The 15,404-nt window shown below is 42.7% G+C and overlaps 1 protein-coding gene across 1 annotated transcript in view; it reads right to left on the reverse strand.

Moving 5' to 3' along the window:
• DYNC2H1 (dynein cytoplasmic 2 heavy chain 1) overlaps nt 1-15,404 on the reverse strand; it is a 224,903-nt gene that overhangs the window by 183,152 nt on the left and 26,347 nt on the right. The window contains exons 20-30 of the mRNA XM_038761670.1: nt 14,555-14,682; nt 13,572-13,721; nt 13,002-13,207; nt 8,614-8,769; nt 8,414-8,528; nt 6,426-6,596; nt 4,828-5,210; nt 2,498-2,630; nt 2,284-2,401; nt 1,983-2,095; nt 1,775-1,894 (exon numbers count right to left, since the gene is read on the reverse strand). Coding sequence (XP_038617598.1) covers nt 1,775-1,894; nt 1,983-2,095; nt 2,284-2,401; nt 2,498-2,630; nt 4,828-5,210; nt 6,426-6,596; nt 8,414-8,528; nt 8,614-8,769; nt 13,002-13,207; nt 13,572-13,721; nt 14,555-14,682 — 1,793 coding nt within the window. The remainder of the gene's footprint in view (nt 1-1,774; nt 1,895-1,982; nt 2,096-2,283; nt 2,402-2,497; nt 2,631-4,827; nt 5,211-6,425; nt 6,597-8,413; nt 8,529-8,613; nt 8,770-13,001; nt 13,208-13,571; nt 13,722-14,554; nt 14,683-15,404) is intronic.

A 15,404-nucleotide genomic window follows, 5' to 3' on the forward strand; every position in this document is an offset into this window, starting at 1 on the left:
TTTAAAATTCCTTCGAACATTTTAATGGGCTCGTGGAGGAAGCGTGGGCAACAAAGTGGAACTTAAATCCTATTCTGGGCATCCCTGACCCATGGGAATATTTGGGAGACAGGGAGGTCTCTGAATCAGAAGACACCCCTAATTAGAGCAGGTCTCTCAACTTAGATCTTTTTAAATGGTATTTAATAAATAATAATAATAATAATAATAATAATAATAGTGGTATTTGTTAAGCACTTACTATGTGCAAAGCACTGTTATAATAATAATAATAATGGCATTTATTAAGCGCTTACTATGTGGAAAGCACTGTTCTAAGCGCTGGGGAGTTTACAATGTGATCAGGTTGTCCCACGGGGGGCTCACAGTCTTAATCCCCATTTTACAGATGAGGTAACTGAGGCCCAGAGAAGTGAAGTGACTTGCCCAAAGTCACACAGCTGACAATTGGCTGAGCCGGGATTTGAACCCATGACCTCTGACTCCGAAGCCCGTGCTCTTTCCACTGAGCCACACTGCTTCTCTAAGTTCTAAGTTCTAAGTTCTTCTCACTGTTCTAAGCGCTGGGGAGGTTACAAGGTGATCAGGTTGTCCCGGGGGGCTTACAGTCTTTTAATCCCCATTTTACAGATGAGGTAGCTGAGGCACAGAGAAGTGAAGTGACTTGCCCAAAGTCACACAGCTGACAGGTGGCAGAGCGGGATTTGAACCCATGACCTCTGACTCCAAAGCCCGGTATTTGCTAAGCGCTTACTAGGTGCCAGGCACTGTACTGAGCGCTGGGGTAGATCCAAGCTTATCAGTTTGGACACAATCCCTGTCCCTCATGGGGCTCACAGTCTTCGTCCCCATTTTTAGAGAGGAGGCAGCGGAGGAACAGAGAAGTCATTTGCCCAAGGTCACACAGCAGACGAGCAGTGGAGCCAGAATTAGAACCCAGCTCCTTCTGACTTCCCAGTCTGTGCTCTGTTTCTCTACTTCACGACACTCAAACCTTTCCTGGTGTCTTGGAGGGGAATGGAGAGAAGTAATGAGGAAGCATCTGGCTTATTGCCCGGGTCAATGAATACCACAAGTTGGCACTCAGGCTGCCTAAGTTTTTTAACCATCCTTCAATCTTAAAAAAACAAAAACCAAAAAAAAAAACCCAAAAACAAAAAACCATGGCTAGTCCATGAACCAGCATATGTACTCAGTTATCAGGTGCCCTTCCACACTAAATCACATTAGCATTACTATTTAAATTTAATAAGGGAGACACAGCCCTCGCCCAAAATAATGATTTTAATCGATGAATACGATAGTCTCTCATGGGATGCGATCTCTTTCATTTCAGTTCAAGGTGGCACACTCCATGTTATGACTGGTCTAGTCCCTCTAGCCTGTCAGCTTGTTGTGGGCAGGGAATGTTACATTGTACTCTCCCCAGCGATTAGTACAGTGCTTTGCACATGGTAAGCGCTCAATAAATCCTATTGAAGAGAGTGAATGAATGAATGAATGAGATTGAGAAGAACTCAGTGATTCTGAATTTTACTTAGGGAAAATTCTTCAAGAATCCATTTGACAGAATCAGGCTATACTTATAAAACTCAAAATACTACTAAGAGGCAATTGGTCAAGCAATTGACACACAATCTTACATTTTGGGAGTAACTTTCTATCAAAAGCTTGCCTTCAAAACTACTTTGTAAATATCTAAAAAAGAGACCTAAGAAGGTCAGAAATGGCTGCCCTAACCTTATGTTAACAATCCTCAAAACTAAATCCTTACTTGTGAAGGGAAGAGTGAGGGGTCGATGGAGACTTGAGCTTTTCTCCCGGCTGTGACACATTCCACCAGTAGCTGTTTCAAAGTCTCCTTCATTTCTGAGGCCAAACCGTTCAGCCAAATCTGAATATAAAAATCAGACAGCAATACTTGTACTGAGGTGAAACTATTCAGAAAAATCACAATTACGGTATCCTTGACTATCACGTACCTCAACGTCATTTGACAGAAGAATTTTATTTTTAAAAGGCACAATTTCTCCCTCTAGTGATTTCATCGCGGTTATATGCTTACACTCCTCATCAAAGCATACACTGTTAATGCCTATAACCGTGAGAACAAAAGCCTTATTATATTCAAATTTGATGAAATACTTCCCCTCAACTTTAACTAAAACACAGAATGGTAGGTCCTATGGTTTTTCTTTGCACTTTTCATTCAGCCATTTGTCTCCATTAACTCTAAATAGGTTATAAATCAAATTCCGTGCACAATATTGACCGCTGTCTTACCAGCAAAAAGTTTCTTAAGGTGAGACTGAATAACTGTAGGACTAGTCGACTGGCCCAATATTTCCAACAGGTCGTCGTCGCCAATGAAATAGAACCTGGGAAATGCCGAGCGCTTTTCCTGTTCAAGAGAAATCAGAAACAAACTTCTCTTACCAAAGCAGTAAACTAGTCCCATTTTTAGTAGACAAGCATTCTCGGAGCCTTAATGCCTTACCTCTAAAAACTCATTCAGTGATTTTTGACATCTCTGAAGTTGATCCAGGATGGTAATCAAAGCGTTTCTCATTCCTGCTTGAGTGGTCAATGATGTCACCCTGTTGTCTCTCTTGATGTCTGCCATGATTGATCTGAAGAAATTAAACCATTTGCATATTGTCCTATTAACTCAATCAATCACATTCAGAAGCAGTGTGGCTCAGTGGAAAGAGCACGGGCTTTGGAGTCAGAGGTCATGGGTTCGAATCCCAGCTCCGCCATGTCTGCTGTGTGACCTTGGGCAAGTCACTTAACTTCTCTGAGCCCAGTTACCTCATCTGTAAAATGGGGATTATGACTGTGAGCCCCACGTGGGACAACCTGATCACCTTGTATCCCCCCACAGCGCTTAGAACGGTGCTTTGCACATAGTAAATGCTTAACAAATGCTATCATTATTATATTCATTGAGCACTTACCCTGTACAGAGCACTGTACTACGTGCTTGGGAGAGTATTACATGAAAATGCGGGCCTACTCCAGGTTTCTATCACTCCATAATCCATGCAAAACCCAGGAAACATTCTGCACTAGAATGTAAGCTCATTATGAACAGGGAATGCGCCTGCTAATTCGGTTGCATTGCACTCTCCCAAGAACTTAGCACATTGCTCTGCACGTAAGCGCTCAAGAAATACCACCGATTGATCTGCTGATTTACTCCAGTAGGAGCAATTGGTAATTTCTTCATCATCCCACTCTTATCCCAGACCTCCCATTTCCAGTGGCTTTCCTGCCCCACTTTCCACACTTCCTCTCCCTCCCGTCTCCCCAGTCCCTTCATTAGAGAAGCAGCATGGTGTAGTGGAAAGAGCCCGGGCCTGGGAATCATAAGGTCGTGGGTTCTAATCCCAGCTCCACCACTTGTCTGCTGTGTGACTTGGAGCAAGTCACTTTGCTTCTCTGGGCCTCAGTTACCTCATCTGTAAACTGAGGATTGAGACAGTGATCCCCAGGTGGGACAGGGACTGTGTCCAACCTGATTAGCTTATATCCACCCCAGCGCTTACTACAGTGCCTGGCACATAGTAATGACTTCAATACCATGATTATTATTATTCATATGTTGCCAACTTGTACTTCCCAAGCGCTTAGTACAGTGCTTTGCACACAGTAAGCGCTCAATAAATACGAATGAATGAATGAATCTAGTTTTTTTTTTTTGAAAGAAAAAAAAAACCTATCCACAGCAAGCTTGCCCGGAAACAGGTATAAGGACAGACCAGGGCAGGGCCAGAAGGCTTTGGGGAGGAAAGAGCAGCGTGATTCTGTCCAAAGCTGCTAACCTCTCTCCCTGCCACTTTTGCTTTGGCCAAAGAGGAGACATGGACCCCAATCAAGACAGAGAATGGATTGCCAGTAGTGTTGCTTTGGCCAAAGAAGAGACATGGACCCCAATCAAGACAGAGAATGGATTGCCAGTAGCTGTCACGATGCTTTTTTTTGGTTGTTGTATTTTGTTAATGGCATTTGTTAAGCACTTACTATGTGTCAAACACTGTTCTAAGTGCTGGGGCAGGTACAAGTTAATTAGGTTGGATAACCTCCTTGTCCCACCTGGAGATCGCAGTCTAAGTAAGCCTCCGTCCAGACTACAGTTGTTTAGAAAGACAATGAAAATAGTGGAGCCCGGTGGCCGGGAAGAGGAGAAGGGGAGAGAAGATGGAGGACCTAAAGACATTGGAGAGAGTGGTGAGTTGGAAGCACTTACAGGGGTAGGGAAAGGGAGTAGGAAAAGGGAAGATGAGAGGAGGAAAGGGACAGGATTTGCTAAGGATTGTCAATTACCTGTAGTGCTCAGCCACAGCGTGAGGATCAATTCTGGAACTGACCTTACTTAAGTGCAGCCAATACATTACTTATAAATTAGTCACCTAATAGTATATTCACATTAAGAAGCGTGAAGCAGAGGAATGAAACTACTTGCAAAACTATCTTGTACTAGATTAATTGCCAGTGGGACAAGACAAATGGAAGTAAAGGTGACACAGAGAAAAACAGACAGAGACGGCTGTGATCTAGGATTTCAGAGGAACTGCCCTGAATAAGCCCCCTTACACTGGAAACCAAGTTCCCATTGGGTGCATCTATCCTTCCTCCTACATACTTGCTACACTGGCCATAAGGAGCTTAACAGCCACCCATCAAATGTCTCCAGTACAATGTCTTAGAACCAACTGAAAAGCACATAAATACTACAGTTATTAGAGGTTAAGTGCTTACTCTGTGTGAAGCACTAACACCACCCTTCTGATTCTAAGCGCAAACCCACCTCTCCGTTAGACTTACCTAAAATCTTCATCGACTCTGTTGAAGCGGGCTTGCTCTTTTGGCAAGGCCCCTCGTCCAAAAATAGGCTCCAAATACACCCACTTCCTCTGAATGTGGTTTAAATTCTGCAGGTACTCATCTAATTCAGCAAGTTTTCTCTCCCAGATAGACACCTTATCTTCAAATCCTTTGTAATAAGGAGAGTCCTTTAACGACTGCAGAAGGCAGCGATTATCTCCGACCTGGTTCACTATGTCTTTCCAATCTTTAATCAGCTTCAGGGTCCGGCCTTGGCTGTCTTCGTAATCCGTTAAGGAAAACACCGCTCCCACTCCCCAGAGGTCAAGCTCACGCAGAGCTTCTCGGATCGTGACTTCGCCCTGTGCCCGGCTGTTCAAATCCTATTTGACGTGAGGCAGAGGCAAGAGATTAAAAGACAAAGATAGGATAAACCATTTATTTCAAGGACGCTGGACACCTCATATTGTGCCCAACCTGATAATCTCATATCTACTGCAGTGCTAAGCACAGAGTAAGCACTTACTACGACTGATCGCCATTTCTTTTAGACTGTGAGCCCACTGTTGGGTAGGGACTGTCTCTATATGTTGCCAATTTGTACTTCCCAAGCGCTTAGTACAGTGCTCTGCACATAGTAAGCGCTCAATAAATACGATTGATTGATTGATTGATTGATTGAAAATACAATTTTAGTTAGAAAGTTGGCCTTTAGTTCAACTGCAAAAAAAGGTTTAAAATGTCCTGATTTAATGATGCTGAAAATATGAATATGCAGCAGGGCCTAGTAGAAAGTGCGTGGGCCTGGGCGTCTGAAGGACCTGGGTTCTAATCCTGGTCCCTCCGTTTGTCTGCTATGTGACCTAGGGCAAGTGGCTGCACTTCTCTGGGCCTCAATTACCTCATCTGCAAAATGGGGATTAAGACTGCGAGCCCCATGTGAGACACGGACTATGTCCAACCTGATTAACTTGTATCTACCCCAGCACTTAGTACAGTGGCCTGGCACATAGTAAGTACTTAAATACCATTTAAATAAAAATGAATGGGGCTCACAGTCAGACTACAGTTGTTTCAAAAAAGAAAGAAAATAGTGGGGTTTGGTGACGGGTGGGGGGAAGAGGGGGAAAGGGGCCCAAAGAGATAATTCATTCACTCATTCAACCATAATTATTGAGCACTTACTGTGTGCAAAGCACTGTACTAAGTGCTTGGGAGGGTACAATCTAACGTTGTTATTTTGTGGGCAGGGACACTTTCCCAGCCCACAACGAGCTTACAGTCAAGAGGGGGAGACAGACACTAATATAGATTACAGATACAATCAATTACAGTGATAATTAAATTACAGATATAATACATTTAAATTACAGCTATAATTAAATCACAGCTATAATAAATTACAGATCTGGAGACAGATAGACAGATAGGGGAGAGTAAGCACTTAGTACACTTCTCTGCACACAGTAAGCGCTCAATAAATACGATTGACTGAATGAATGGTGAATGGGGAGTAGTTAATATAAAATAATAATGAATGTGTCAAACAGTGGTCTCAAGTGCATAATCAGTGACTTTACATATAAAGGAAGTCATACCTTAAGCTCAGTAGCTTTGGCCACAATCACATCGGCTACTCGGAGCAGATCTCCGAACAACAATTTCTCTAGACTGGTTCCCCTAGGGAGACCAAGTAGACGAAACAGATCAAGCCAATGATCTGGAGAGAGATGCTCTCCCCTAACGTATTTCAGGACAGGGGTTGTCATCTGAAAAAGACAGAAAAAGGGGAAAAAAAAAATGAAATAACCCACAGATAGACAAGATTACCATACCATTCGCCCCGTTTGCTATTATTAGATATCAAATTTGTAATCACTTTAAGTTGTTTTAGTCATATCTTAAAATGGCAGTGACAAGATTGACCGTGAGATTCTAGTCATGGAGCAACTAAAGCTAAAAAGACTGAGCAAGACTGACGCTCTCTCCCACCTTGTTTACCAAGAAGAATAAATCCTTGCTGCACGATTTGAATTTTTTTAATACCAATCTGCTGGTTATCCACCAGGCTGGTTTGTCTGGGCAGTGGCATCCCAACAGTTCACTGATGAGATGGTGCGTCACTATTTCTTTAAACTGGTTTTTTTGTGTGTGTTTTTATTTTCCGCCCTCCAGGTTTTGCCGCAGTTTCCTCATCTACCACGCTGGGGTTTAATACCTAATCTCCTCCCTACTTTATCATATTCTGTCAATCAACAGACCGTTTTTATTGAGAGCTTACTCTGAACGGACCACTGTACTAAGCGCATGAAAGAGTACAATATAACAAAAGAAGCAGCATGGCATAGAGAACAGAGCTCAGGCCAGGGAGTTAGAAGGACCTGGGTTCTAATCTGGCTCCTCCCCTTGTCTGCTGGGGAACATTGGGCAAGTCACTTCACTTCTCTGGGCCTTAGTAACCTCATCTGTAAAATGGGTATTAAGACTGTGAACCCCAGGTGGGACAGGGGCTGTGTCCAACCTGATTACTTGTATCTACCCCAGCACTTAGAACGGTGCCTGGCACATAGTAAGCACTTAAATACCATTATTATTATTATTATTATTAACAACAAAGGTTGGTAGACATTCATTCATTCAATTGCATTTGAATGCATTGCATTGCATTGCATTTGCATCTGAGTGCAGAGCACTGTACTGAGCGCTTGGGAAGTACAAATCAGCGACATATAGAGATGGTCCCTACCCAACAATGGGCTCACATTCCCCACCTACAAGTTTAGTCTAGAGGGGGAGACAGACATTAATATTGTGCTCTCTAAAGCACTTGGTACAGTGCTCTGCATACAGTAAGCACACAATAACACCATAGATTAATTATAATTGTGGCAATTGTTAAGCACTATGTGGCAAGCACTGTTAATATTAATAATAATAATTATGGCATTTGTTAAGCGCTTACTATGTGCCAGGCACTAAAGCGCTGGGGTAGATAATAATAATGATGGCATTTATTAAGTGCTTACTATGTGAAAAGCACTGTTCTAAGCACTGGGGAGGTTCCACGGTGATCAAGTTGTCCCATGTGGGGCTCACAGTCTTAATCTCCATTTTTACAGATGCGGGAACTAAGGCACAGAAAAGTTAAGTGACTTGCACAAAGTCACACAGCTGACAATTGGCGGAGCTGGGATTTGAACCCATAACCTCTGACTCTTTCCACTGAGCCATGCTGCTTCTCTAATTATGGGTAGATACACGGTAACTGGATTGGACACAGTCCCTGTCCTGGAGATTGATTAACAGATTTATTGAAAAGGAAGGGTGAATTCTCCTCAGGAATATATGCAGTATCTCTGCACAGGGAGTGGGGAAAGTAATTCCTGCCTTCTCTTAGAGGAGCAGATTTACAAAGAACTTTATACAATATTTGAAGAACGTTCTAAAATTGTCATTTCAAATACAACTCAAGAGCTACACTGAGCAAATTTAAATATCATACTCAAAGTTCTTAATATAAAAACACAAGTATTAACAAATCTGTTTTGAAGCACTCTAGAACAATCTACATTGCTAAAACTCTTACTTTGTATTTATCAATTTCCGACTGTAACTTCACAGTCATTACTGAATGTTCTTCCATTTTCCTCAGCCTGTCATGCCAGATCATCAAAAATTCATCAAAAAGGTAAGTCTTACTCCTATAAAATAAGAAGAAACGTATCTTAAAATATGCAGTATAAAAATCAGTTGGAAACATCACATTACATTATATGAAAATCAAACCTAAAGGTAATCCAATCCTCTTTGGCTTTATCCTGGAACTCTTGATTGTACTCTTCATATAGTGCCCAAACTTCTGCGCTACTCTCAATATCTTTACAAATGTCATTTGCCAGTGAGAAATTAGGCTCTTCCAGGCCAAAATGACGGCAATCCTCCCTTTCAAAAAAGAAAAAGAAAAAAAAAAGAAAGTAAAAGGATGCATTGTAATCTTAGAATCAATCAATTGTATTTATTGAGCCCTTACTGTGTGCAGAGCATTGTACTAAGCGCTTGGGAAGTACAAGTTGGCAACATATAGAGACAGTCCCTACCCAACAGTGGGCTCACAGTCTAAAAGGAAAATGGTCCGTTACAATTCCTTCTTAAAGAACAAAGTACACTGATGTTGGTTTGTGAGATTATCTACTAAACAATTTAGGCCTATTCTCAACGAATAGTTCGACTATTTTAAGGAGCTGTAGTGTCATTTCAAGACCAGTTTTCAATAGGAAAGACATGATTTCATCCACACCGGGGCTGGGTAAACCTGTCATTTGACAATCTGGTGTTAATGGCGATTGCACTATGCAGAGATAATTAAAATCTTCTAGAGATATCCTCTCTGATTCCAGCCGAAAAATAACAATGCCAAGATACCAGCCTGACAATGGAAATAATTCCAACCTTTTCCACGACCACCAACATCAGTTCTGAAGCACTCCAGTTAATTGCTACCCAGTAAATTTCAAGCAGCCTTGGGGGGGGTGGATCTTCTATGCTTTTATAGCCCTAAAACAGGGCCAGATTTAATGCAGGTGCTCACTGGATTTATGTACAGTTGTCAATCAATCAATCAATCGTATTTATTGAGCGCTTACTATGTGCAGAGCACTGTACTAAGCGCTTGGGAAGTACAAATTGGCATCACATAGAGACAGTCCCTACCCAACAGTGGGCTCACAGTCTAAAAGGGGGAGACAGAGAACAGAACCAAACATACCAACAAAATAAAATAAGTAGGATAGAAATGTACAAGTAAAATAAATAAATAAATAAATAAATAGAGTAATAAATATGTACAACCATATATGCATATATACAGGTGCTGTGGGGAAGGGAAGGAGGTAAGACGGGGGGATGGAGAGGGGGACGAGGGGGAGAGGAAAGAAGGGGCTCAGTCTGGGAAGGCCTCCTGGAGGAGGTGAGCTCTCAGCAGGGCCTTGAAGGGAGGAAGAGAGCTAGCTTGGCGGATGGGCAGAGGGAGGGCATTCCAGGCCCGGGGGATGACATGGGCCGGGGGTCGATGGCGGGACAGGCCAGAGCGAGGTACAGTGAGGAGATTAGTGGTGGAGGAGCGGAGGGTGCGGGCTGGGCTGGAGAAGGAGAGAAGGGAGGTGAGGTAGGAGGGGGCGAGGGGATGGACAGCCTTGAAGCCCAGGGTGAGGAGTTGTCCCCATCCCGGGAGACGGGAGACGCACAATATAGTCCTCCATTTCAATCACCTCCCCCTCCTCTAAACACCTCTCTTTTATCCTCAATCTCACTCTCACTCCAGGGAAAGAACAAAGCCCTCATTTCCCTGCAGCTGGGGGCAACTCCAAGCCTGAAAGAGTCCTAGCCCTGGCTAACCCAGTTTAGCTTCAGGAAATCGGGGAGGGGAGAGCCCCCCAGAAGATTACCACCTCACTCATCCCCTCTCTCCCTTTTCCCAAATCCCTCAGGTGTGTGGAAGTCAACCCACGTGGATGAAGCCCTGAGAAAGCCACGGGCCACAACAGCTAAATCGATTAGCTAGTTAAAAGCCCCTACTACCTAATGGCCCTGGTCATTAGCATTAATTAGTTAACAGCTGGGGGCTTAGTGAAGGTCTCCTCTTCCCCCTGCCCCACCCTACCTCCTTCCCTTCCCCACAGCACCTGCATATCCACTGGTACAGATTTATTACTCTATTTTACTTGTACATCTTTACTATTTATTTTGTTCATGATGTGCATATAGCTTTAATTCTATTTGTTCTGATGATTTTGACACCTGTCTACATCAATCAATCAATCGTATTTATTGAGCGCTTACTGTGTGCAGAGCACTGTACTAAGAGCTTGGGAAGTACAAGTTGGCAACATATAGAGACAGTCCCTACCCAACATCATCATCAATCGTATTTATTGAGCACTTACTATGTGCAGAGCACTGTACTAAGCGCTTGGGAAGTACAAATTGGCAACACATTACCCAACAGTGGGCTCACAGTCTAAAAGGGGGAGATGGAGAACAAAACCAAACATACTAACAAAATAAAATAAATAGAATAGATATGTACAAGTAAAATAAATAAATAGAGTAATAAATATGTACAATAAATATGCACAAATGTACATATGTACATTTACAAATGTACATGTACAAATATGTACATGTTTTGTTTTGTTGTCTGTCTCCCCCTTCTAGACTGTGAGCCCGTTGCTGGGTAGGGACCGTCTCTATATGTTGCCAACTTGTACTTCCCAAGCGCTTAGTACAGTGCTCTATACACAGTAAGCGCCCAATATATACGATTGAATGAATGAATGAAGGACCAGTCCCAACTGGGCTGGAAGAAAGGCCTCAAACCACCTTACTAGAGAAGCAGCGTGGCTCAATGGAAAGAGCCCGGGCTTTGGAGTCAGAGGTCATGGGTTCAAATCCCGGCTCTGGCAATTGTCAGCTGTGTGACTTTGGGCAAGCCACTTAACTTCTCTGGGCCTCAGTTACCTCATCTGTAAAATGGGGATTAAGACTGTGAGCCCCCCGTGGGACAACCTGATCACCTTGTAACCTCCCCAGCGCTTAGAACAGTGCTTTGCACATAGTAAGCGCTTAATAAATGCCATCATTATTATTATTATTATTATTATTATTGAAGGGAATCATTCAAACCACAGAGTTAGCTGCAAAGTTATCTTATGCGATATTAAATAACAATAATCATGGCACTTGTTAAGCACTTATTCTGTGTTCTAAGCACTGTTCCAAACGCTGTGGTAGAATCAAGTTAGGTTGGACAAAGTCCCTTGTCCCTCACAGGGCTCACAGTCTTAATCCCCATTTTACAGAAGCCCAGAGAAGGGACGTGACTTGCCCAAGGTCACACAGCGGACATGCGGACATTTTAGACTGTGAGCCCACTGTTGGGTAGGGACTGTCTCTACATGTTGCCAATTTGTACTTCCCAAGCGCTTAGTACAGTGCTCTGCACATAGTAAGCGCTCAATAAATACGATTGATGATGATGATGATGATGTGGAGGAGCCAGGATTAGAACCCATGACCTTCTGATTCACTAAGCCACACTGCTTCTCTGACATGGGAAGCAGTGTGGCCTTCTGGAAAGAGCCCAGGCCTGCGAGTCAGAGGACCAGGGTTCTAATCCCAGCTCTGTTACTTTGCCGGCTGTGTGGCCTTGGGTGAGTCCCTTCACTTCTCTGTGCCTCGGATTGAGTTTGACCTGATAATTTGTATCTTTCCCTTCCCGAAATGTGGTACTTGGCACACAGAAACCGCTTGACAAATACCTCAATATCTATTAAAATGATGTTACATGTCATCAAGAGGCTTGGCCAAAACCACTAGCCCCGGGCCCACGACCCTAAACCCATGCCTAGGTGTAATGTTTAGACGAAAAGTTTAGTTTAGTTGAGAAGCAGCATGGCTTATTGGCTAGAGCACTGGCCTGGCAGTCAGAGGACCGGGGTTCTAATCCCAGCTCCACCCCTCCTCTGCTGTGTGACCTTGGGCAAGGTGCTTCACTTCTCTGTGCCTCAGTAACCTCATCTGTAAACTAGGTATTAAGAGTGGGACAGGGACTGTGTCCAACCTGAGTATCCTGTATCTACCCCAGAGCTTAGAACAGCTCTGAGGAAGCAGCGTGGCTCAGTGGAAAGAGCCCAGGCTTTGGAGGCAGAGGTCATCAGTTCAAATCCCGGCTCCGCCACTTGTCAGCTGTGTGACTTCGGGCAAGTCACTTAACTTCTCTGTGCCTCAGTTACCTCATCTGTAAAATGAGGATTGAGACTGTGAGCCCCCAGTGGGACAACCTGATTACCTTGTAAACTCCCCAGCGCTTAGAACAGTGCTTTGCACATAGTAAGTGCTTAATAAATGCCATTAAAAAAAACAGTGTTTGGCACATGGTAAGCGCTTAATAAGTCCTGTAACATTGTTATATTGTACTCTCCCAAGCGTTTAGTACAGTGCTCTGCACACTCTAAGCACTCAATAAATATGAGTGACTGATTAGGAAGTGGTTTTGGACTGAGGTTAGCCCTCTAGATTCCCCAATGCCTGCAATCTCTACAGTGCACTGATCTAGAGCGAGTCAGTTTCTAAAGGAAAGAACAAAATTTAGCTGTTTAAAGCACAAATGAACGTACATCAGCTTCTTCCTGGTGGCTTCAAGGTCATCGAACTCAGCTTTTTTCTCCTTTATAGACTGGGCACTTCTCTCAAGGGCTTCTTGCTGGCCGGTTTCAATGATGTCGTCGCTGGGCTTCAGCTGATCCCAACGAGCCTTAAACTTTTCTAATTCTTGCCGGTAGACCTCAAGGCGTGACTTCACATTTCCTTTCATCACTTCAATCTGTAAACCATTATAGTTGGAAAAGAATAAGAAGTGAGGCTTCCAGTCACTAACCAATATTAAGTTAAAATTACCGCTTCGTAGTAACTCAAGGAATTTATTACTGTTGAGCAGTGATATTTATTTCTGGCAAGTCCAGAACAGAAAGCAAATCAAGTAGGAAATTTCACAGATGCCAGATGATTTCCACAATTTAAAATCCTCATCTATTGACCCGCTTAGCAATTCAACAAACTACTGTCAAATCAAAGTCGAAATAGTTTTGAGCTGTAGTTTTTTTTTTTGTAACGACAAAACTCTAAATGCCATCTAATCAGAAGCATTAAGCCCATACCTGAATTCCCAACACTTCATTCTTTCTTACCTGATCTTTAATCATCAGTTGATGACTTTCCATCATTAATTCAAATTTGTCCCACTTAGCTCTCAGGTTACTAATAGTTTCTAAACCTCCACCTGCCACGGTCCTTAAAAGTCTGTTTTTATCTTCGGCTTCTTGGAATAGTGGCAAAATCTAAACATTGAAAAGGCATTTAGGGAACACATTCATACTTCATTCTTTGAAAACATAATGCATTTTTTAAAAATGTGTACTTACTCATTTTAACCGGTTTAGGGATTTCTATAGTAAATTATTATACATAGTTGTCCTTTGTGTTTGAAATGTCAAAAGTCACTGGGCAACAACAGGCGAAGATATTTTCCCTTTACTTGCACTGTAATCTACTACACATTTAGTCTGTGAGCCCCATGTGGGACAGGGACTGTGTCCAACCCTATTTGCCTGTATTCACCCCAGCGCTTAGTACAGTGCCTGGCACAAAAAGTAAGCACTTAAATACCATAATTATAATTATTTAGTCAAGTGCTCAGCACACGGTAGACAAATACGACTGACTGAATGTTTCCTGGGTTGGTGTCAGTGATGCTCAGATTTAAGTCTCTACTATTTAAAGACTCAACTGAAGCAAATACTTCTACAGGCTGCAAGCTCCCTGCTGATTGGAATAACTCCTACCAACTCTGTCGCATTGTACTTTCCCAAGCACTTAGTACAATGCTCTGCACAAATTAAGTGCTCAATAAATACCACTGATTGAAATAGTTGTTAGCCTGCTCTTACTTCATTGCTTTAGATGCCTCCCTGAATACACCTGTTCTAGGTTAAGCCTGGAGGTAAGGAATGGTTATGCCAACAAAATATTAACTGACCAGAATTTAACTGACAATAATATGAGAATGGAGAGGAAACAGTGACAAAATAACAATGACGAAACTTTAGCTTTCACTGCTAATGGCCAAGTGAAAACATCAGTTTCCTCAGACTGATTTTTAAAAAACGCTTACCTCTGGCTTCCTTGCTTGAAGTTTGGCATATTGTAAATTTGCATCACCTATTTCATCCACAGTCTGGGGCATGACTGTTAATGTTTCCATAGCATTTGTGACAAACGAATCAATTTCTTGTAAATGAGCTGTGGGGATGGCAAAGTATAAATTTAATTTCAACCAAATGATCCCTCACTTTAAACAGTTTACAAAAACTCTTTTCTCCCAGTATTAAATGAAGCATCTTTTTTTTTTCCTGTTAAGTGCTTACTGTGTGCCAGACACTGTACTAAATGCTGGGTGAAATACAAGCTAATCAAGTTGAATTGTCCATGTCCCACATGGGGCTCAAAGTCTTAATCCCCATTTTACAGAGGAGGTAATTGAGGCACAGTGAAGTGAATTCCCCAGGATCCTACCACAGACAAGTGACAGAGGCTGGATTAGAACACAGTTCCTTCTGACTCCCAGCCCTGTGTTCTTTCCACTAGACCATGCTGCTTCTCTAATACTTCCAGAAGGGGACAGAAAGAACAAAGCAGCAGAACGCATGATCTGAGAATCCCAAACCATCTTCCCTCCAGAATCGATGAACTGAGAATTGCAAGCCAACCTTTCCCGCAGAATCAGTGAACTAAGAATCCCGAACCATCTTCCCTCCAGAACCACTGAACTGAGAATCCCGAACTAGCTAGCTATCCTGTATGGAAATTTCCATTCAAGTAGTTAGTCTTGAATCATCCTTATTAATTACATGTTAACTCAGAAAGCCTACACAGAAAAAGCCCATTTGCCTACAAGCGATTTCCAAAGAGAATTAAGTTAGGTGTCTATAGAGACTGTCTTCAGTTATCAATCAATCAATCGT

The sequence above is a fragment of the Tachyglossus aculeatus genome, chromosome 20, assembly GCF_015852505.1.
Source record: "Tachyglossus aculeatus isolate mTacAcu1 chromosome 20, mTacAcu1.pri, whole genome shotgun sequence".
Taxonomy (NCBI): domain Eukaryota; kingdom Metazoa; phylum Chordata; class Mammalia; order Monotremata; family Tachyglossidae; genus Tachyglossus; species Tachyglossus aculeatus.